This window comes from Fusarium sambucinum, chromosome IV, assembly GCF_050947815.1.
Source record: "Fusarium sambucinum isolate potato_lamoka chromosome IV, whole genome shotgun sequence".
Classification (NCBI taxonomy): Eukaryota; Fungi; Ascomycota; class Sordariomycetes; order Hypocreales; family Nectriaceae; genus Fusarium; species Fusarium sambucinum.
The window spans coordinates 6264060-6285751 of NC_139291.1; the positions used below are offsets into that span (position 1 = coordinate 6264060).

The 21692-nt window shown below is 49.3% G+C and overlaps 8 protein-coding genes across 8 annotated transcripts; 3 read left to right on the forward strand and 5 right to left on the reverse strand.

Annotated features, from left to right (window-relative positions):
• Positions 1-857: 857 nt before the first annotated feature.
• Positions 858-2163, forward strand: FSST1_002058 (ACT domain-containing protein; the record flags this gene model as incomplete). Its single annotated transcript, XM_083228009.1, has 2 exons — positions 858-881; positions 1012-2163. The coding sequence occupies 2 exons, from the start codon at positions 858-860 to the stop codon at positions 2161-2163; spliced, it is 1176 nt and encodes a 391-aa protein (XP_083092240.1).
• A 348-nt stretch (positions 2164-2511) lies between these two features.
• Positions 2512-3324, reverse strand: FSST1_002059 (IMPACT family protein; the record flags this gene model as incomplete). Its single annotated transcript, XM_083228010.1, has 1 exon — positions 2512-3324. One exon carries the CDS (start codon positions 3322-3324, stop codon positions 2512-2514), a length of 813 nt encoding a protein of 270 aa, XP_083092241.1.
• A 412-nt stretch (positions 3325-3736) lies between these two features.
• FSST1_002060 (ATP synthase alpha/beta family, nucleotide-binding domain-containing protein) lies at positions 3737-6588 on the reverse strand (the record flags this gene model as incomplete). The annotated part of the gene is made up of 7 exons (XM_083228011.1): positions 3737-3793; positions 3849-5413; positions 5466-5550; positions 5612-5660; positions 5766-5787; positions 5850-5934; positions 6022-6588. 7 exons carry the CDS (start codon positions 6586-6588, stop codon positions 3737-3739), a joined length of 2430 nt encoding a protein of 809 aa, XP_083092242.1.
• Positions 6589-7106: 518 nt separating this feature from the next.
• Positions 7107-8932, reverse strand: FSST1_002061 (flavin-containing monooxygenase; the record flags this gene model as incomplete). The annotated part of the gene is made up of 4 exons (XM_083228012.1): positions 7107-8111; positions 8162-8586; positions 8637-8667; positions 8717-8932. 4 exons carry the CDS (start codon positions 8930-8932, stop codon positions 7107-7109), a joined length of 1677 nt encoding a protein of 558 aa, XP_083092243.1.
• A 748-nt stretch (positions 8933-9680) lies between these two features.
• Positions 9681-11804, reverse strand: FSST1_002062 (Metallo-dependent phosphatase-like protein; the record flags this gene model as incomplete). Its single annotated transcript, XM_083228013.1, has 5 exons — positions 9681-10807; positions 10858-11066; positions 11119-11423; positions 11475-11561; positions 11625-11804. The coding sequence occupies 5 exons, from the start codon at positions 11802-11804 to the stop codon at positions 9681-9683; spliced, it is 1908 nt and encodes a 635-aa protein (XP_083092244.1).
• Positions 11805-12372: 568 nt separating this feature from the next.
• On the reverse strand, positions 12373-15654 carry FSST1_002063 (mitochondrial protein Pet127-domain-containing protein; the record flags this gene model as incomplete). Its single annotated transcript, XM_083228014.1, has 1 exon — positions 12373-15654. The coding sequence occupies one exon, from the start codon at positions 15652-15654 to the stop codon at positions 12373-12375; it is 3282 nt and encodes a 1093-aa protein (XP_083092245.1).
• A 332-nt stretch (positions 15655-15986) lies between these two features.
• FSST1_002064 (high-temperature-induced dauer-formation protein-domain-containing protein) lies at positions 15987-18744 on the forward strand (the record flags this gene model as incomplete). Its single annotated transcript, XM_083228015.1, has 3 exons — positions 15987-16106; positions 16150-16857; positions 16912-18744. 3 exons carry the CDS (start codon positions 15987-15989, stop codon positions 18742-18744), a joined length of 2661 nt encoding a protein of 886 aa, XP_083092246.1.
• A 1056-nt stretch (positions 18745-19800) lies between these two features.
• Positions 19801-21455, forward strand: FSST1_002065 (epoxide hydrolase family protein; the record flags this gene model as incomplete). Its single annotated transcript, XM_083228016.1, has 3 exons — positions 19801-19863; positions 19919-20040; positions 20099-21455. 3 exons carry the CDS (start codon positions 19801-19803, stop codon positions 21453-21455), a joined length of 1542 nt encoding a protein of 513 aa, XP_083092247.1.
• Positions 21456-21692: the final 237 nt, after the last annotated feature.

Below are 21692 nucleotides of genomic sequence, written 5' to 3' on the forward strand. Positions count from 1 at the left end.
ACCCTCGAGCGGCCTCCTTGATGCGAGCGTGTTCATCTCCCGAGGAGAAAGGATCTTTGTTTGCCAAGGCCGCATCATTCTGAAATACCATTGAAGAATCTTACTCAGAGCACTGCCAGCCAGCTAATAGGTAGGTAGATAGCTGCAACGGTTATCTAACTCAATCAAAAGTCAATGCTTCAGTTAGCACCCGAACCACCCATGCATATCCACTAACGTTGCTGCCGTCATAGCCTACTAGTCTAACCTCTGCCAACTCAACAGGTAGCTAATTCCCAAGTTGGTCATGGCCCGCACCTTGTCTGCGACGGCAAAACCCTGTCTGTCTGTCTGCCTGCAGGGCTGGGCTCGATCGAGGGACGTGCTCTTCCCGTTCGGCTTAGAGATAGCGATAGTTACAGTCGAGGTACTCTACGTACAATGAGGAGGAGGAGAGTTAATAACGCGGGTTTACCCTTATCGTACCCTCCATTGTCTGGACTGGACCTGCATCAAGTTCTTCCTCTACCCTCCTCGTTACATGCTGCGTAACCTTTTGAAAACTTCTTCACACACTCAAACCTTGTTTTATACACTTCAACAAAGCAGAGTTTACCGGATTTTTGGGCATTGGCCGTTTTCTTTGTTTCTTGTTCCTCTTCTCCAACCTTATTAGCCCAAACCTTACAACAGATACCTGTGCCACCTACGAGACATCTTCATGATCCAGTCAGAAATTCGACCTCGACACGCCAATTTGTTGTCGGCTTTCACCAGCGCGATCCCGCCGCAAAAGACGCAATTCCACTGCGCCGAGCCGTCGCTTTGACGGGATTCGTAGTACAAAGACCCCGGACCCTCAATGCTGGCCTGCCATCATGAACGCGCAGGTGTCTTTCCTTGTAAGTCTCACACTCACTCTACATAGAATACTTCACACTTTTGTCATTTGCATTTCCCTTTGTGACCCACCATGACCACGCGGCCGAATCGCATTTGTAGCCTACTTTCTTTCTAACTTGGGTACTCTAGGATGGGACATACACGCTGATTCATATCCCCCTCAGCCTTTACTCGAGCCTCCTCCAGCCTATTCTTCGAGTACTGCTGCCACAGTCGCAAGGCGCAGGAGGCCTGCGCGACTCACCCGAGTACGAGTTACAAGGACTCACTTCTGATGGACAGCATGGCTTTCTCAACATCAGTGTTACCCCTCTAGAGTGTTCGGTTGTCTGCCACACTTCATGGGCCCAGAATGTGTTCGAACCAGTTCTCAAGACCCTGCCGCGCGACGTTGCGAATATCGTCTCCGTTTCCAAAGAATCCTACATGGTCCTTTCCGTTATTAGTGCTGGACTTGATGCAGGCGGCCGTGTCATGGAATTGACCTCCCCACTTGCTCTTGCTGGTATCCCCATCTTCTTCATCACTACCTACTACTCGGACTTTATTCTGGTCCCGACAAGGGAGCGCGAGAATGTGGTCAAATCCCTTATAGCCAAGGGTTTCGAGCTATCAGACAACGAATCGAACTTTATTACCTCTGCCGCGAATACCCAAAAGCAAGGTGGCGGGCTGCCAGCATCATCCCCACCCCATGAGGGCCTCCCACTCAATGTCGCTGAGCTGCAAACACGCATTTTCGGCACACTGAAGAAGAGGAATGTGGCCCCCAACCTCGAGGAAGCACTAGAATTGGTGCAATGCTCTGGCCGTGAAACGTCGCAGCTTGCAAATTTTACTCACCAGCGACCTTCGATTAGTCGACACGCAACCGGGAATGGCCGCAGACCAAGCTGGGCAGACAACGTCGACACGAAATTATACACATGTATTATTTCAGCACTTGTGTCGCAGCCTCGATTCATGTCTGTTACTCTGGCTCAGGACGACCCACCGTCCCTGTTGCTCGACAGGAATCTTCTCGACATATTTGGCGATTCGCTTGTTGGAGATACCGACGCCTACTTGATTCCGATTTTCCTCGACCTCAAGAGCCTTCCTCTTGAGGCAACGGGTATCGTATGTGGTGTTGCTGGCATACTGGTGCAGGATCCGCAGATAGCCGCCAGCTCGGAGTTGTCATATCTCTCAACGGCACAGGCAGGTACTGTGATCCTTTCTGAGGAGCAGGCCGTCAGGGCAATGGGTATCTTAAAACCATTGCTGAGCGATGAAATCTAGCCATGGGCCCTCGATTCTGATACAACAAACGAAGAAGAACATATGTGACATATATGCTGTACGATAACGAAATGCTCATAGTAGATGAGCAGCTAACGAGAGGCGCAAAGGAAACGGCGTTTGTTTGCTGTGAAGTCGAGGGGCTGGGATTGATGTGCGGGAGCAAGTAATTTCTAGATATTCCAATATGGGCGATGAGCGGTTTGGATTGTTTGCCTGAATGGTGTTCCTAGGGAGGTGCGGCTGAGTTCCATATTTGATACCAAATAGTGTAACAATTGATTGTTGATGTGTATTTCCGTTTTCTTGCATGTTATATTCAAGCGTAACGTCTCCCTGTTGAAGGGTTCACTTCCCCTTTTTCTTCTCCTGCTTCTCCTCTTTTACCAAACCAGCTTTAACCAACCCGTCCCTCGCTACAGCGTTGATGAGCGCAAACCTTCTAGGTCCCAGCTGAACACCGCCGTACCATCTCGTCACCACTACCATGGCGTCCCAGACGTCCATGACCTGCATCAGATGTAACATCCTTCCTCCCGCAGCGGCCTCTCCGTCATCATCACAGTCCTGGAAGCTTGAGGCGCCAGGCCCGCGGATCCTCCATGCTGTCATGTTGTGCGTGGCGCCACGGATACGCTTGTCTGATGCAAGAAGGAGTTGGACGTAGTAGCGTGCTTGATCAGGCGACGTGACTCGCGCAACGTGTGCTAGGAATGTTGATTTTGACTCTGTGACGATGTCGGAGAGAACCCATTCTGGAGGCGGAAAATCTGGTTCTTCGTAGTAATCTTCCTCGGGCATTGAAGTAGTTGGAGGTTCCATTTCTTGAGGTTCTGGTTTCTGTTCCTCGGCACGCCGCGTGAATTCTTCCACCGCATCGAAAAGACATACAAGGCCTTCTTGAAAGACCTCGGTCAAGGCATCGCGGAAGAGGCCCAGATCACGAGCGCCAGCGCCCTTGACGCCGCCGGAGCTGTGGTGCGTGCCGAGAACAGAGGGCGGTTGAGAGGGATAATTTGAAGGGAACTTGAGACGGAGTGAGGACGCATCGCCGGGGAGGTTTAGAATATAGACGGAGAAGTCATCGTCTGATGGGACAAGACTACCATCGCCATATATGGAGTTGATGGCTTCGACCTCGTCTTGAAGCTCTTCGGACATTGTTCGGGGAGTGAGGGGTTGGGAGAGGATGAAGGAGAAAGGTGTATGTATGTGAGCGTGAGCGGGATTGAGTCTATTTTAAGTCAACTGAATGCTTATAAAAAGTATATATATAAAGACGCTGTATAGTTTCAACAGTTGCAAGTATGAGAACATCTCTGTCTACAAGTTGATGGTGAGAATAACTTGCATGTAGCCCCACATCAGCTCATCTTTAACCTCACTCATTGACCCACATACTATATCACAAATAAAACATGGGTTCGAATTTTGAACAAATTGATATTGGATGCATACACTAGACTACGGGGCGGCGCAAACAGTAATCGAATACCAGCCATGTGTTGGCCTATCCCACAACATGACTCATCTATAGCTTCAAGACAGAAATAACCAGCAGCTTGCTCAGGTCTTACTCGTCCATGACAGCAGCGAACTTGTCTGTCATCTTCTGTTGGATCTCCTCGTACTAAGAAATGTGTTAGTAAATGTATGTGAAAGGCTATACATGGCGAATAACTCACTCTCTTGGTAATGGCCTCCTGGCCATCGGTAGGCACCTCGAACTTAAGCTGTCGCAGGTTGGCTTGTAGTTCGGATGTAGCCTCTCGCACCTTGGCCCAGCTCTGGCCCTGCGCAATAACCTTCTGAGCCTCATCATGGAAGCCGACCATAAGCTTCATCATCCACTCAGTCTTCCAGATGGGACAGAACTGGTCATAGTCTGAGTAACCGTTCTGCTGGAGGAAATCCTCCTTGATCAGGCCAGCAATATCGAGAGTAATCTTGTCAGGGTCAGACAGAGCACTCTTTCCGACAAGCTGCACGACCTGGTCGAGCTCCTCAGAGTCGGAAAGGAGTTGCTTGATACGATCGCGGAGTCGGGGGAAATCAGGGTAGTTCTTCTCGTAGTACTTGTCCAAAATGTTGTTGTACTTGCTGTAAGAGGCAGAGGTGTTGATGGAAGGGAAATGCTTTCGCTGAGCAAGCTTCTTGTCGAGGCCCCAGAAGACCTGCACAATACCCAAAGTAGCTGTCGTGACGGGATCGGAGAAATCACCACCAGGGGGACTGACGGCACCGACGATACTGACACTACCCTCACGCTCAGGGGAACCAAGGGTCTGGACACGACCGGCTCGCTCGTAGAACGAGGCAAGCTTGGCACCCAGGTAAGCGGGGAAACCCTGATCAGCAGGCATTTCTCCCAGACGACCTGAGAGTTCTCGAAGAGCCTCAGCCCATCGAGAAGAAGAATCAGCCATCATGGCGACGTTGAGACCCTGATCGCGGAAATACTCGGCCACCGTAATTCCTGTGTAAATGGAAGCTTCTCGGGCAGCGACGGGCATGTTGGAAGTGTTGGCAATAAGTGTGGTTCGCTTCATGATGGGCTCCTTGCGGCCGTCGACCTCAATGGTGAGCTCGGGGAAATCCTTCAAGACTTCAGCCATCTCGTTACCTCGCTCACCACAGCCAACGTAGACAATAACGTCACTGTTGGAAAACTTGGACACAGACTGACTAATGACAGTCTTTCCACAACCGAAAGCACCGGGAATGGCGACGGTACCACCCTGAACACTGGGGAAAAGGGCGTCGAGGACTCGCTGGCCGACAATGAAGGGTTGATCGGCAGACTTCTTGTCGTTGGAAGGACGGGGCACTCGAACAGGCCAGGACTGCATCATGGGGTACTCGGTCTTCTTGCCATCGAACTCGACCTCGAGGATGTTGTCGGCAACGGTGTACTCGCCCTTGGAGGCGATCTTGGTAACGGTTCCTCGGGCGCGAGGAGGGAACAGAATCTTGTGGTTGGCAAGGAAAGAGTTCTCGAAGACGGAACCCCAAACATCACCACCAGAGAGGTGGTCGCCGACCTTGACGGAGGGTGTGAACTCCCACTTCTTTTCGCGGTCGAGGGCAGGAACGGCGATACCGCGGGGAATGTAAATGGACTTGGCCATCTTGGAAATAGCCTCGAGGGGACGCTGGATACCGTCGTAGATACCGTTGAGCAGACCGGGACCAAGCTCGACGGACAAGGGCTTTCCGGTTCGGTAGACGGGGTCACCAACCATGACGCCGGCTGCGATGTAGATTAGCTTGTAGTTCTTGGACCTTATCACGGGTTGCCGTACATGTCTCCTCGTAAACCTGGATAGAGGCCTGGTCGCCATTGATTCGGATAACCTCACCAACGAGGTTGTCGTGTCCTACTCTGACCTACAATAGTATCGTGTCAGTTTTTGGCGGATGATGGCTGCGGTGAATGACTGCAACTGACCAACTCGTACATGGCAACACCAATCATGTCCTCGGCAATGACGACAGGACTGCATAAAGTCAGTATAACATGTTAGATATCGGCGAGCTAGCTTCGACGAGCTCATTTTGCGACTGGATATCGACGCAGGATATGTGTATCGGCAGGTACTGACCCGGAGATAGAGTAGATTTTACCTGCAAATAGTATTAGCGACACCGCAAGGTACCTTGAAACATGGAGGCTGGATGGAGCATACCAGCTGTGTATCCATCGTCCTCGTTGGACTTGCTGCTGTTGTTGGCAGCCTTCTTCTGCAGAAAACCAAAGTCAGCGTCAATAAACTAGGAGTACAGTCTGCGCTGTGTCCCCAACAAGCATCGGGCCAAGATTGTGAATGAAAGCTTGGAGGAGGTCGGGAATCAACGCACAGGAGCCATATTGGGCGGCGAAACTGGCGCGTTATCGGATTGATTATTAGGTGAGATAGATGAATTCGGCGACTGTGGCCGTATGGAATGCGATGTCGAACCGGGGGAGGAGGTCGACGAAGGTGGCGGTCGAGATGGAGGTTGAGGTGTTGATGAAGATGGAGACGGAGACGGAGACGCAGACGTAGACGGAGGTGGTGGAGAGTTTGGCAGAGGCACTTGATGAGCTACATCCACATGCACCAACGCTAGAGGAGCAGCAACAGAACCAGCAGCTCTAGGGTGGAGTCGATATGATGACGATGCAGCAGCTTCGGGAGTGGGGTCACCAGCAGCAACAACAACGTTAGCGGGCGGCGCGGGGGCTGTATCACTGAAGCTTTCGCTGAAACGGCCGCCACTGGAGCCCCTGGAGCTGGCCGGGGACCGGGACCTGCTTACGGGGCTTTGGTCGTCGCTCCCTTGCTCTCGATGGCTACTGTTGTCGTCTTCGTCGTCTTCGCCTCTGGTGCGGATAAGATCCAACAGGGAACGCCTCGCTCTAAGAGTAGGACGAATGCCGAGCATAAGCTACAGACGGCAGTCTTTTTTTTTGTGGCTGAATTCAACTGTAGAATTGACTTATGGGAAGTGAAAGCGTGAAGTGGTCGCCGATGCTGTTGTTGATCAGGGTAAAAGAGATGCGGATCCCTCCAGTTCTATATGCAGCTGAGATCTGGTTAAGGGAACGTTTAGGTTGGCTGGAACGCTTGGACGGGTACAGTAGCGCCCAGTCTAGGCTGCATAAAACAACCTCAATTCATGCAAACAATACAACACCCAGCTACCGACTCGACAGATCTACACCTAGAATTAAGACCTTTTGTTTTTATCTATAAGGGAACATTGCTTTACACGACTACTAACCTACTTTCTAATCTAATTCCTCAGAACATATCATCTTCCTTCAAGAATATGTCTTATTCCGCCATGTTTACGTCTCAAGGGAGAGTATACCAAGTGTTATACCCCTTCCAGAAGAACTCATGATTACTAGAAACATGTGAAAACACTATACAAATATATCATCATACTATACATGCTCTTCAATTTGTCTTCTTGTCTTCATTCTCCCTCTTCCAGACCTCTCCCAACTCCTTGATCTCGGCATTCGTCTTGATGATCCATTCTCTTGCACCAGCCCATGGCTTCCGACCTCGACCAGTATCAAAAAGTCTGTACACTGCAGGCATATCAGTCCCACTCATGAGAAGATTGTAAAACTTTCGATCATTCCACCACAGCTTCCAGGCTTCCCATGTGAAGCAACCTAGACGGTCTGTCACTCCTGTGCCTGCTGCCTGGTTGATAAACTCATAAGTCTTGGCCATCCTGAAACGGAACCCTGGATGAGGAAATGGGCCTCGTTGGAGTATGCTGACGACAAAGCTATAGTGGGCATCGATATCCTTGCGTCTCTCCTGTTCGTTCGCGATGGGGTAACCTCCGGACCACACACCAGCCAGGGCCATGGTGATAAGGTCGTACAACACAAAGGGAGGCCTCATGAGGATTACATGGCCGATGAACGCTAGAGACTCAGGGAACTGCTCTGACATAAAGCCATGATAAAGACGAGCAAACCTGTTTTCATCTTGATAATACTCGGCCGCCTCGATCTTCTCATTGTGGTCAGGGGCAATGGCTGGATCAGTTGGGTCCCCAGGGCCCTTGATGATGGAGAAATCATAGCCATAACCTGAACAGAAAATTATGGCGTCGATATCTTCGATGACGGTACCGTCGGTAAGGACAACCGTCTTTGGTCCAGTGATTTCTTGGATACCCCTTACCGACTTGACACTGCCACTCTTGAGATTGTTCGCTAGGTCCTCCGAGAATAGCGGTATTCGGTGGAAGACCCCATCAACTGGCCTATCTTTTAAGATATCCTTCATCACTGGCCACTCTTTGTCCCGGACGCTAACCATCATCTTGGTCATGAGTGTAGCGAGTATCGTCGGCGAGAAATTGCCCAACGCTCTTATGCACATGGCTACGCGACGACTCATATTATGCTCAAAAGCCTGTCCCTTAACTCGCCTGGGGAGCTTTGCATGGTTAGCATCTATTTGTAACATCTCTGGCGTGGAAGACTTACAACAAAAACTGTCCCTCGATGACTTGCATAGACCTTGTTTGCTCCGGCTTTGACGAGGAAAGAAGTTGAATCAACGCCAGTTGCACCAACTCCCACGACGATGACATTCTTGCCCCGGTACTTAGACACATCCTTGAACTGTCTCGAATGAAGGGCATCTCCTGTAAACTGCTCGATGCCTTTGACGTGTGGCATGTGCTTGGTGTTGAGCATGCCAGTAGCGACCACTACACGACTGTAAGATCTGACCTCTTCAACTCCCGTTTTGACGTTCTTTGTGAAAACTCTCCATTTCTTTTGCTGCTCGTCGCGTTCGATGTGGTCGACTGAGATTGAGAATTCAATATGTGGGAAAAGATCAAATTTCCTGGCATAAGATTCAAAGTACCGCTCTAGGTCTTTTTGAGGTGGATGCATAGGGAATTCTAATAACGGTGAGCTTTCTGTATGTAGCCATTGAACGTCATCAACTTACCATCAGGCATAGGAAAGTCTGTGATAGCACACTGTACATTATTAGCGTTAGTCTGTATCTCGCAGCCGGATGAAACGTACACATTGCTTAGAAGTATTCGCCGTTGTGTAGTCCGATGCAGTAGTCTGCTCGACATTCTGCGAGGCATGCCATGTTCCGCCTATGTGTTCGTGTCTCTCCAATGCTTTGGCATCGAGCCCCTGTTCACGAAGGTTTTTGAGTGCCAACAGACCGAGTGCTCCCGTTCCTACTACGCACACATCGGAACCGAGTTGTTGATTCTGCGATGATGCCATTTTTCAGTAAGCGTTATCTTGGCAAGTCAGAAGAAAAGTGTACGAAAATTGCAACAATACCGTTATATATACCCAGAGCTGGCTCTGCAGTTGTAACACTGTGGATGTTCGCGTTTAGGAACCGTATGCGCTTAATTCTCACGTAGGCAGGCTAAACGCAACTCGAGAGTTGTCAGCTTTTAGATAGTCTGTTACTGCAAATCAAGATAACAAAGCCGGATTAATGCTTCTCATCAAATGATATGTGTCCGAAAATGTGTCCGACTCTGCTTATTGTTCAGCATCGCAAGGCTGTCAGCCGAGATTCCCGGTCTCTTATATGTCCGGTGTAAGTGAAATGGATAAGAGGAATCGTAGGATTGCCCATAGGCCACCAAAAGTAGCGAGTTATCAACACCGGAGTGAGATCCATTATTAAGCTGACATGGATTTATATGTTTGGAAGCGGTTGCGGGCGTTGCTAGTGACACTTCACTTCTGCAAGGATCGAGGCAGCGCAAATCGGTATTCTACGTTTATTCACTAATAAGGATCCAAATGGCTGCTAGCATAATCATCTGGCGAGACTTTGTAAGGGGCGAGGTGTATGTGTTGGAGACCTCACGGAAACTAAGTTACATACGTTTGTGACCACCCTAATAGAGCATTGAAGTCCTTGTTGTTTAGCCGTTGTGAATTATAAGGAACACGCCATCTAGACTAGTATACAATGGGGTATGTACATGAATTTCATCTCTAGAAGACTTCATCATTCATGCAACTTGACGTCCAGACCTACCAACAGCTCTTGCAGAATCCTCAAGACGCCCTCCTTGGCCACTAGCGCAGAGAATGTCGCCTGGATGACAGAAATACCACACTCATCCCTCTCAGAAGCATCCCCCATTCTTGTGTGATATGAAGAACCTAGCGTGGGGACGTCGCAGCCATCCTGACTTCGTGCAGCTCGCAACAAACATATCTGGGATGTTCGGCACTCGTTTTTACACACAGGCTGTTTCCAACCCCTACTCAGACGTAGCATGAAATTGTCGAAAGCAGTTTGGTCCCTTTCAAATACTTCTGTGACGTTGTGCCAGAATGCTGCAGTAAGCTCTGCTTTGGGGTCCGTCAGTGGCGGGCTCGTAAGCGGACCGTACGTCTCCTTCGCAGAGTAGTATTTCTTCCACACGGGACCTTGGGTCTGATACGTCGGCGAGTTCATGTCAGCGCTATAAGTCGTGGCATCGAGGACTGCAAATGTGACAGGATCGACGTCGTAAACACGAAATGATGGCATGCCGGATGTTGGGGTAAGTGAAGGGCCAACGTATGATGTGAGCAGAGCATTGTTGAAGCTCTTCTTTGGAGCTTCGTTATATGTGATCTGGAAGTGGTCTCTGTGCGTGTGGCCAAAGAACATGGCTGCGATGGTTGACGAATATCGGTTCACTATTTGGTTTAGATAATTAGATTGGTCGTGGAATGCATTCCGATCACCAAGGGGCATATGTCCGATGATATAAACGCGCTCTCCAGTTTTCTCGGCAACGTGGAGTTCTTCGATAAGCCAGTCGAGCTGTTTACTAGGGTCGCGGATCATCTTTCTCTGAAATAACCAAAAGTTGCCTCGGTAGTATAGGTTTGTGTTGAGAGAAATGACACGAAGGTTTCCATGGGGATATTTGGTGGAGTAGGCACCTATTTGCGCTGCTTTGGAGGCGGCTTCGCGTCCGATCCAGCGAGACCATGTTCCAGCGAGAAGGTCGTAAATCCAAGACGATGCGTCGCCGATAGAGCTAGGTTGATAGGCGTTTGTAGGATGAGACTCGTGGTTTCCTGCTGTACCGTAAACTATACCAAGATGCTTGTCCATGTTCTCATATGATGCAATAACTTAAACGAGTTAGCAAGGAGCAAGTTCGACAGTGTCAGTGAATACTTACTCTGGTGCTCATTGTAATCCCATGTAGTGTTCCAGATCGAATGATCAACGACGTCACCGGTGAAGATGGTAAAAGCGGTGTCTGGGACGATCTCCTTTATTGCCTGGTACATGCTGTGTTCCAGAGAGACGGGAGAATCGCAGGTGTGCTCGCCAAAGGGCCCAGCTGGAGAGTCTGTCTTTCCAGGCTCATCGTTTTCTGTAAAGGGTCTACTAAAGTCAGTCCATAAGGTATGCAAACGGGGGAGTGGTTCCAAATTACCTGCAGCATATGGGTTTATTGCATTTCGAATTCGACCCTTCAGTATAAAGTTGATCAACATGGATATCAGAGTAATGGACGACCTTGATAGGATTTTGCCCACTCGGGACTGGGCGCTTTAGGTGCGACCTGTCAGGCGGCAGAGGAACATCCCACTCTTCTATAGCAGGGTATTGGCAAAGACCAAGAAACGTAACGCAGAAGTGTTGTGCGGTTTTTGAGCCGATGGCGACGTTTCTCAAGGCCTCTGCAATGATGGGTCCCTGGAGTTCAATTGTCCCATCACAAACATCTGCCTCTTCAACCTGAGACGGGGTTGTTAGTATTTATTATGTGCAGGAATGAAGCATAAATACCTTTGACTTCTTGCAGACATCCTGAAGCGTACGTACGAATGTTTTGTCGCCCAGATGCGCAAGGTTTTTGAATGTCAACAATAGACCCTGTAGTATAGGTAGATGTTAGCCTCCGAGTATATGACTTCGCACCAGTCAAGCATTACTAACCTGGCATCCTGAACAAGACGAAACGCCCTGGATTTGCTTCCATATGCGATCAGCCCAATCGCCTCGATATAGTGTCTTTTGAATATCGTCGATATTTTGGGGGGCGAAGGCTGGCCCGTCACTTCCGACAACGCCTGCTATCACGCCAAGACAAGGCAGCAGAGCTATTGAGAAGTGCATATCTGTTGTATCAGAATCAAGCGAATGTGAATCTGAGATTAAAGAAACATGTGAATTATGGCAGAAAAGGTTTACGTTGATTCATCATCAGACTCGCGTCTCAAGTGACAACTACAAGGAATGGATGTACGAATGAACGGACCTTGATATGTTAAACTCCCGGGCCAGCTTTGGCGCGCCGCTATAACACCCACATGACCAACTCAGACCAAACATGTTTAGACAAGGATGTATTGGGGATAACGTCACCATAAATAATCGATAACGTGGGGACTATACAATAACCACGAAATGAACTCTAGGATACAACTAACTTACTCATATTGATGGATTATTCCAAGTCTCATCTGCCTTTGCTATATACTTTTGTACATTTTATTAGATGGCATAAATCTTGAAATCTTTTTGTGTCTCTTCATACAGCCGTTAATTACCCTCTAAGTATTTTAATTGGAAAATCATGCAAGATACGTTCAGCATCTTAGTCGACATATAATAGTTGTACACGGAGCTCGCTACTCCAACACGAATAAGTTTTTGACACCCGTCATGCTATCTTACATTTACCTCAATCCGTCCCGCTCTCATCTTTCTTTGATGATTTCGTTTTCTTGGACGCGGCTTTCTTCTTAGGCTCGGCTTTCTTCTTGGGCGTAGCCTTCTTCCTGGGCTCGGTTGTCTTCTTGTTAGACTTTTTTGCCTTGTCGTTCCACGCAACTTTAATCCCTCGTTGCTCCTCTCTCTCTGTAAGCATACGCCTGGCTTTCCTTCCAGCTCGGGTACGCTCCTCCAATTGTCCATTCCACATCTTGAACCATTGCTTAGTACGCATACTGGGGTCCAAATCCATCACCTTTCTTCGGCGACCCTTTATCTGGGTCAAGATCTTTTGCGCCCGGTCTGGTGGGAACTCCGTAATTGTGTACTCCACCAACCAGTCGGGCACCTCTCCCAAGTTCCGGCATTCGACACGTTTTACAATCTGGCCGTCGACCTTGTTGCGGACTGTGACGTACATGCCTAGCACTTCTTTCTCAGACTTTCCAGGCGCCTTTTGGTCAGAAGTTGCTTCTCCTGTAGGGGGTAACTGGCTTGCTTCGGGAGAATCGTCCGTGGCTGCTGGGCTGTTATCGATACCAACCAAGTCATCTTCGTCCATCTCGTTGCTCAGCTGCTTCTGATCTCGTACCAGCTCTGACAGAATTCGCTCAAACGTCCTCAAGTTGCTCATGTTGACCTCGACACCTTCAGCAACCTTAAGGATGAGATCCTTGAGGGAAGAAGCATCCTGCGCAACAATGTCGGTCGCTGGCTCGGCGCTTCCCTCAGCGCTTTCGTTGGCTGTCTGGGCAGAAGTATCATCTTCCCCAGCAATATCATCCACCACAATCTCATTGTCTTCGACGCGACTGATAACCATCTCCTCAACAGACTCAACGTTCTGGGATTCAAGGTTAAAGTCAAAACTAGCGCCCTGAGATGCCTCGTCCAACTGCCCCGGGAGAGTTTCGGTTTCAGAGCTTGACTCTATTTGTGCGGAGCCCTCGCTGCCTTCAAGAGAAGACGCCGTGGCTTGCTGTAGGTCATCCACAGTCGAATTGTTGAAAGCGTCTTCTTGTTCATTGGCCACTTCCTTGCCGCCCCCCAGATCCTCGGTCAAGGCCTCCACAAGTTCGTTGAGATAAATATACCTCTCCTCCTCTGATTTCCCTGCGAGTAGGCCGCTCTGTTCCAGGGCCTGCTCAATGGCCTCTCTAACATTAGCCAGCCCGGCAGCATCGTTCTCAACGAACTGGTCTACCTTGGCCATCATCTCGTCCCAGGACTTTTGCCTTTCGGGGGCGTCAACGGGTTCATGATTGGGGATGTCGTTCATGATTCTTTCCTCTTCTTCAAGAGAAGCAATATTCTCCCCCAGGTTCGGCCCTCCGTCCTGACCGTCGCCGCGCGATATACCAAGAATTTGCTTTTCGAATCGTTCCACAGCTGCTTTGCCCTTGTCCTGAGTCTTTTGCATTTCCTCTTCACTAACAGGCTCAGCCACAAAGTACAATACGGCGGGGTCCAATGGTCTTGTTTCGACATGGAGTCGGAGCGATTGCTTAGGGAATTTCTTCGAAGCTCTGTTCAATAGTTCATTCAGGAGACCGACACTTGCTTTAAACTCCTCGTCGCCGACCTTTCGATTCATTGTTCCATGGATAGCTTGATCCATCTCCTCAAGGCTGATGTACTGAAACCCAAAAATCCGTTCGGTGTTATGGAAAGCAACAAAGATGCCGTCCATGCGTCCCATTCTTACTTGCAAGGAGTACTTTAGAAACGCCGCTCGTATCATGTCATAGTATTCGCGCTCGAATGAATTCCATTGACCGAACCGGGAATCAATCTCATAGCCGACGCCTTTTTCGTAATCGCCTACGTCCATGCGGATGGTAACAACGGCGCGTGTTTTAAGATCAAAGACGCCAGTGCCAGGGAGTCTTTTATCGCGAGCATCAAGCTGCGAACGCATCATGAAATCGCCCAGGGTGGTGTAATGAAAAGCTTCGTCGGCATTTTTCTCTTCGTCTGACAGCTCGTGGGAGCGAGATCTCCTATACTTTTCAAAGTGTTCCTTTGGCAGAGTCAGGAGCTTTTCCATGGATTTTCCCAGCATACTTAGGATATTCGCGGTATCAAACTCCTTGTCGGCATCGATAGCATACACACCGTCCTTGTAACGTGCGAATGCAGCCACCGGTGCTCGGGTCAGCATGGTGAACGACTCAAATTCAACTCTGAAGGATTTTGACAACTGGTCAAAGTTTGGTTTCCTCCAGTCTGACAGAAGGAAGTGGAATTGTGCGAGCATGGATGTCATACTTGAAGTTGAACCACAGTATTTTTTGCCGTGCTTCGCACTCAGCTTTGTCAACGTTCCATCTTTTGAAGAAGTAACATATTCCTTCAATGCGTTGAAATCGAACTCTTCGACTGGCATGATTGTGCCCAGATAAGGGTCAAAATTGTAAACCTGGGTGCGCCTATCCTGGAGCTGGTAAGGTCCAGAGTTGAACAAAACCTTCTCCAAATTGTAGGCCAGATAAGGAACTTCTTTTGCCCTAGTCTTTTCGACTGGTGTAAGCACCATTGTCTTGGGGACGAGTGTCTTTATTCCGGATTTCAACTTGGAATTGCGTTTCTTCACGCTTCCAGTCTGTTTCTTTAGTTCGTCCAAGAGTTGCTGTTCTGTTGTTTCGGCATCCTGCTCTGTGTCCAGGCTTCTGGACATAAAGGCGCCACCCTGATCGGTGACCAATGCAGCAGAATCATCACGTGTGGACCGAAACGTGTATAGGGATCCCGGCGATATCTTCTGTTGTAGTTTCTCGCGCAGAGAGGTCCATACTGCAGTTTGTTGAGTTCCCGCTGGTGAATCTATCTCAAGCGTATTGTCTTCGTAGATTATTTCTTCTGCATTGCCTGATTCTTGAGTCTGAGGTAGGGACTTGGATTTCCTCTCCTTTTTTTCTTTATGTTCGACACCATAAACTCTACGGACCACATCCAGTGCCTCGTTGAAGTTGGTGTCATTACTGGCAGCTTCAACTTGTTCCTTCACTTCCTGCGCCTCCTTCAAGTGTGCTCTGCTCACACGTTCCTGTAATGAGTCCTGAGCAGAATCGAGAGGTTTTGGAATGTTCTCAGTGTGAGACTTGGAGTCTGTGGGGAGTTCAGAGGCATTGTCTAGGTTGGGGTCTGTCGCAAACGATCGGAAGGGTGTACATTGCCGGGGATATCGTACATACGGTCGACAAATGCTTGCAAAGCCGGCTGGAGAGCCCAGTCCTCTCCGAACTCGAAGCATTGAGGCGTCCTTCTCCAAATTGGTTGATACCGAAGGGGAGAAAAAAAAAAAGTCAATCAATGTTGACGCTTCACAATGGAGGGGACTTCCAAATGTACCTATTAAAAAAATAGTTCTATACAAGCATCAACGACTTCGGTAATATCTCGGATACGTATGCTATGACACGTGATTGGTTAGCTAAAACACCGGGGCACGCAAGTAAGGTATCCATTCCCATACAGTAGCGCAACACCTCGTCATCCTGGAGCCCCCCAAAGTTCCAAGAGGACATCACAAAGAATTCCTCTTGAAGCGCTGTGTCTTTCTTGGTATTTTCTCATGCAATAACAATGGGTGCGAGTGACTCTAAGCTCGTTTTCAAACGGGGCATCTTTCGATTATGCGAAGAACGACATATACCCGCAGATGATGCCTACTGGACCTCTGTTCGTTCACTCCACCCTGAGTCTGTCCGAGAGTGTAGCTGGTGTGTGCTAACATTATGCTGTCCAGTTCTGGGAGCTCCCTGAATCTTCCGAGGATGTGTTTAGTTTGTTCACGCCTACAGATATTCGGCGGACTCGCGATCGCGCCATTGAAAACCTAGAAACCCTCATCCTCGCCGTCACGTCTCGCCTATTCATACTACGTCATCATCCATCTTTCCCCGACCCCGAACTCGCTCCAGAGCGCGAGGCATTGAATTGTGTCCGGGTCCTGACCCGGATCTTGCCCTACTTATATGAGAAAGACTCTCTGGGCGAATGGGAACAGCAGTTCTTCTGGGGACAGCGGAGGAAGCGCACTCGACAGGCTGCTATTGCTAATGAAATCATTTTTGACGAAGCCCAGGAAGCCGAGCGCAAAGTCGAATCCGCACATTTTGAAGAGGTCAAGCCACTTGCAGAAGAGCTGGTGGATATATTGGTTGATCTGCTATTCTTTTCCGACTTGACGTTACCGCGGCAGCCACATGGACGGGCCAAGGTTAGCTATGCGATATGGCAGAGTGGCGTGGGGTGCAATACAGCTGTCGCAACAACAAAGGAGTATGAAAGCAATCGATCAGAAATCCTGCGCCTTCTCCTGACCCTGGCTGGCCAGAGCCTGTACATGACAGCCGGTGTCCTTCCACAGACTGGTGTGCGAACCTTAACTCATCTCTGTGCATGCCCGGACAAGCAAGTGGTGCTCTCCGTGCTCTGCTCTCTGCTGAATACGGTCCGTCTACACAAATATCCTCGCATGAGTGAATGCTAACTTGCTTTACGTTAGACATTAAAATACAATCCCGCAACTTGGCGCGTCCCTTACAACACACTTGTGTTCAAGGATGGCAAGCAAATGCTTGTTACGTACTCTCTGCATTTTCTTTTGGTACTTCTTCTGTACCCGATTCCCGAAAGCCCGTCGAATCCTTCGCCCAAGAACTCTTATCGTCATTTCTTAGGTCGGCTGCATCGAGCTCAAGACTTCCAATTCATTGTTGACGGAATGACCCGGATACTAAACCAACCTCTTCAAGAGAAGACTTCATATCTGCCGGGTACTCAGTCTTCTGGCCATTTCGCCCCCGAAATACTGATGCTTTTTTGGGAGATCCTGCAATGCAACAAGAGGTTCCGATCATTCATTGTGGATACTGAGAGAGCGCACGATTTTGTCGTACTCGCCCTGTTCTACGCCCTCGAGTATAAAAACGACGCTACCAAGCAGGGAGTTGTGCGTATGTGCGCCTTTTTGCTACAGACTCTAAGTGTAGAGACGAACTTCGGGGTCAACTTGAACAAGTACTTCGAAGGGCAGGAGAGCTTGCCAGTTTCGATTCGTGTGCCAGGCTTTAGGGGCACATATGCCGACTTTCTCATACATTCCATCTACAATCTGATAACCACGAGTCAAGGGAAGCTGTCGGCGATATACCCAGCTCTGTTGGCGGTGATTAATAACATTGCCCCTTACCTCGAGGGCCTGAGTAGCACCAGCAGCTCGAAACTGATGCAGCTGTTCTCTTCCATGTCCTCGCCCTCGTTTCTTCTCGCCAATGAAACCAACCATGCCCTTTTGTACTCGCTTTTGGAGTCTATTAATTCCATTCTAGAGAACAAATATCACAAGAATCCTGAACTTGTATTTGCTATCCTCAGGAACAAGAAGCGAGTCGAGGCCCTGCGCTCATTTACTCTTGAGAGTGGACAAGAAGAGATCGAGAGACGAAATAGAAGAAGAAAAGACTCTGGACAACATGCTGATCTGTTGGAGGCTACATCCGTTCGCAGCTCAGTCGATAGCCTAAGAAGTCCAAGCAGTGCTCACCCGCGTCACTCATCATTGGAGGAAGTTCCAGAAGACGGCGCGTTTGCAATTGGAGACGACGAGGACGACGATGAAGAAGACGACGGTAGTGATGACGAAGAACATCAAGAGACCCCTGCAAGGTCGACATCTAGTGAAGCGCCATCCAGGAGATCATCGACTCCCAACGCCGAGGACGCTCTCCCAACTCAGCTGAGGGGGATGTCTGAGAAGGCTCGCGGTAAGATGCCAGCCGGTGTTCCGAGTTTCTCACGACAGAATAGCACAACAAGTTTGGGTGGGCATTCAATATCAGGGCAATCGCAGGCAGGTGTATTTGAGCCAACGGCTCACTGGATTGACAGCTGGTTACTGGAACTGCCGCTGCATACAATCCTCGCCGTTATTCAACAGGTCTCAGCTCTCTTGCCACGCCAAGAACTGGCAGCCGATATCCCGACACCAGAAACGCTTCGGCGGATCTCAGGTGTTGGAGTCGTAGGTATCGAACCTTCAGCCCCTCGCGTACACTCATTTGAGTGGTCTCAGCTTGCTCTGGGCTGGTATGAGTCTCTTCTATGGGGAGTTGTATTCACAAACGAGATGCAAGTTTCGAGGGGAACTATGGGGATATGGAACGGGACTTCTATTAAGCTCTTCCGAGTCCAAGAAACAGCCCCAGAAGGTCCAACTTTGACTTCACCCCGGGGTGCTGTTGACGCAGTTGGCAGCAACATAGTGTCACGAATAGGGCAGATCAATCTTCGAGGTGGGCCGCAAGGTAGTAACCAGCCACCACCACGGAATAGTTGAGGAGTCCCAAATTCCATCAGCAGTAGCCATCCATGAACATGTAGGCCAGTCGCTTGCACGGCAATTGACCGTGGAGCTTCGCTAAGGCTACATACAAACCCCATTCAGTACCCTATTCCCGAAGAGGAAGAGTTAGCCACAGAAGCCAACCAAAAGCCAGTACGGAAAACTGCTGGTTAGACTGTTTCATGACCTTTGCGCATCGCAACAGTTCATGTGGGATTAGAGACCAGACGATGTGGTGTTACACAATAAGGAATGGGATGCATACAGGCGTTCGGATATGGATTGGAGTCTAAGAAGAAGCCGAATATCTCGTATATACCATCGAGGCAGCTTTCTCACGGTCTCGACTGTTCTTCCTTACATTCTGTTATCACATGATGGGATGAGTTGTCAAGCCTTGTTGTCTCCTCAGCCGGCGTTTCATGTCTATCCATGCGGTGTGACAGATGGAGGTGGCTAGTTTGTTGTCAGGATCAGCCACAGCCAGATCACCATCCGGGAAGCCCCCGCTTGTAGTGTTCCACACCAGCTGAGTTTCCCTGTTTTCAGAAGCAAAAGTTGGCAGAAGGTAGTAGCCGAATAAACATGATTTGTCTAAGCATACACCAAAACGGGTCAAAGCCACGTCTGATGCCCAAAGTGATCATTTCCGAAGCAGCAAGGGGATTTGCATGCACCGCCACTATCTACCAGGAAGTTCTCCTTTTGTACCAATCACGACATGATCCGGACCATTTGTGCCGCTTTCCCCATGCACTAAAGCCACAGCGGGTGTCAGCCACGTCAGGGTCTTCTTAGTCCACGCAGCTATCACGACCAGGGCCAGGGTCCTGTGTTATAAGGGTGGGTGTAAGGGTCCTGATTTTGGCCGGGTTACGAAAGCAACTCAGCTCGTGAAAACGAGTCGCATTTGTTTAATTTCTCGGTCTTTTCCATCTTGCGTGTTTGTTTTGATCTGTCGTCAAGCATCTCACCATATTCGGCCACCCGTGACACCATATTGTATCACGCAGTCGGACATAGTTGAGTCGTACAGTGAGAATCTAAAACATGTCAGAGCAACAACAACAATCCGGAGACTCCGATGAGGAAATTCAGCCTTATCGCATACATGTGAGTTTAGACAGATAACGCCGCCGTTAGGAACACTACTAACCCCCCTTCCCAGGTATCGAGTAAATATCTAGATATTACGCGTCAGAAGCTGGAGCTTACCCGACTACCTCATGAGCCGTCTTCTAAAGATTGGTGGGAACCAAAGCCTCAAGTTGAATCTCTAGTTGATTTCTGGTGAGCTCAACTCCTCATGTGTAAACAATCCAGAACTCAACTCACATGTTTTATTCAGGCAAGAATCATTCTTGTGGCGGGATCACGAAGAAGAGCTCAACAACACACTTTCACAGTTCAGAACCAGCTTCCGGACTTCCACACCGCCAACACCTGTCCGGATTCATTTCATCCACACTCGTTCACCTCATGCAAACGCCATTCCTCTTCTCCTGATACCGCCTTTCCCCCTCACTAATCTTTCACTTGGTCATCTTGTTCAACCCCTCAGTGACCCTGAAGATGCCGGGGGCGTCCAACCCTTCCATGTCGTGATCCCATCATTGCCTGGGCTGGGGTTCAGTGATACCCTGCCCCCCAGTGCTCCCCCGGTTTCTACAACAGCGAAATTGTTGGATGACTTGATGAGAAGATTGGGTTATGAACACTACATTGCCAGCAACGCCGGATCTGCTTCTATTTCCCCAGCTGCCATTGACTGGAGACTGGCCCGACATCTCTCGAACAACTTTCCAGAATCTTGCTTAGGTTTCCATATGATTGCACCTCCTCTTACATCCCCTACACTTTCAGATTCAGCAAGCGAATGGCTCAAGTGGAAGGTGGCTCGTATCCTAAGCTCTCCAGTTCTTGGATATACCAAGGACGATATCACGGCTACACAGAAGCGGAAGACGTCACGGCTGGACAAGAAGAAATCTGCGATCAACCTGGGGCAAGGTGCCCGCAACGATTATGAGCCCAACACCCTCTCTTATGCCCTCTGCGACTCGCCTACCGGCTTACTGCTCTATGTACTAAAGGTCCTTCGCAGCGTGGGTCCTAAGAAAGAGCTTTCACAAAAGGACATCATCACCCTCACTTGTCTGATTTGGCTGCCCGGTCCCGAAGCTGCTCTCCGATTTTGGGCACAGTGCGGTTCGGAGATTGAACCCGTGGAGGGAAAGAAATATGCTACGAAGCCAAAGGTTGCCATTAGTGTGTTCAATGGCGACGAAGACCAGAGTGAAGAGCAAAAAATATTGCCTCGACCTAAAAAGGTAAGTTATTCTTGCCCCGCCTGGGCGAATAAGGAGTACCAGGTGGTGCATCTGAACCGAGCTTCTGGAACTCCCGGGTTCTTGGCTTGGGATCGACAAGATGTGATCCTGGATGGAGTGCGCGGTCTAGCCAAGGCAATCCTGGAAAAGGACAAGAGAATGCAGGCTGCGGAACAACCTGGAGCGACGCTCCAGAACCAGCTTGAAACACAAGACGGCCGTATAGCTCACGCGGATCTATCCGGAACGACTGTGCAGGAGCCAAAGGCCAGTCCCAGCGAGGGTCCAGTCAAGCAGGAACTGCCAAAACCGATAGAGGACGAGAATCAACATCTGGTTCCTCCACCAGCGACCTCACATGGGGGCGCTAACTGATGGAGAGTTGGGCGAGGATGAATTTTGACATGGCTCATGAAGAGGGAGAGGGAAGGGACATAAATTGATACCACTACTTATTTTCTTAAAACGTTTTGCTCATAATAATAACCAACGACTTCTTAATGATACCAAAACTACAAACGACTTTTATTTCCTGGTCGATGATCGAGGCTTTGGTAATTTTTGAAAATCACGGAAAACCTATCCATTACAATCTCCGTTTACTTGGCGTAG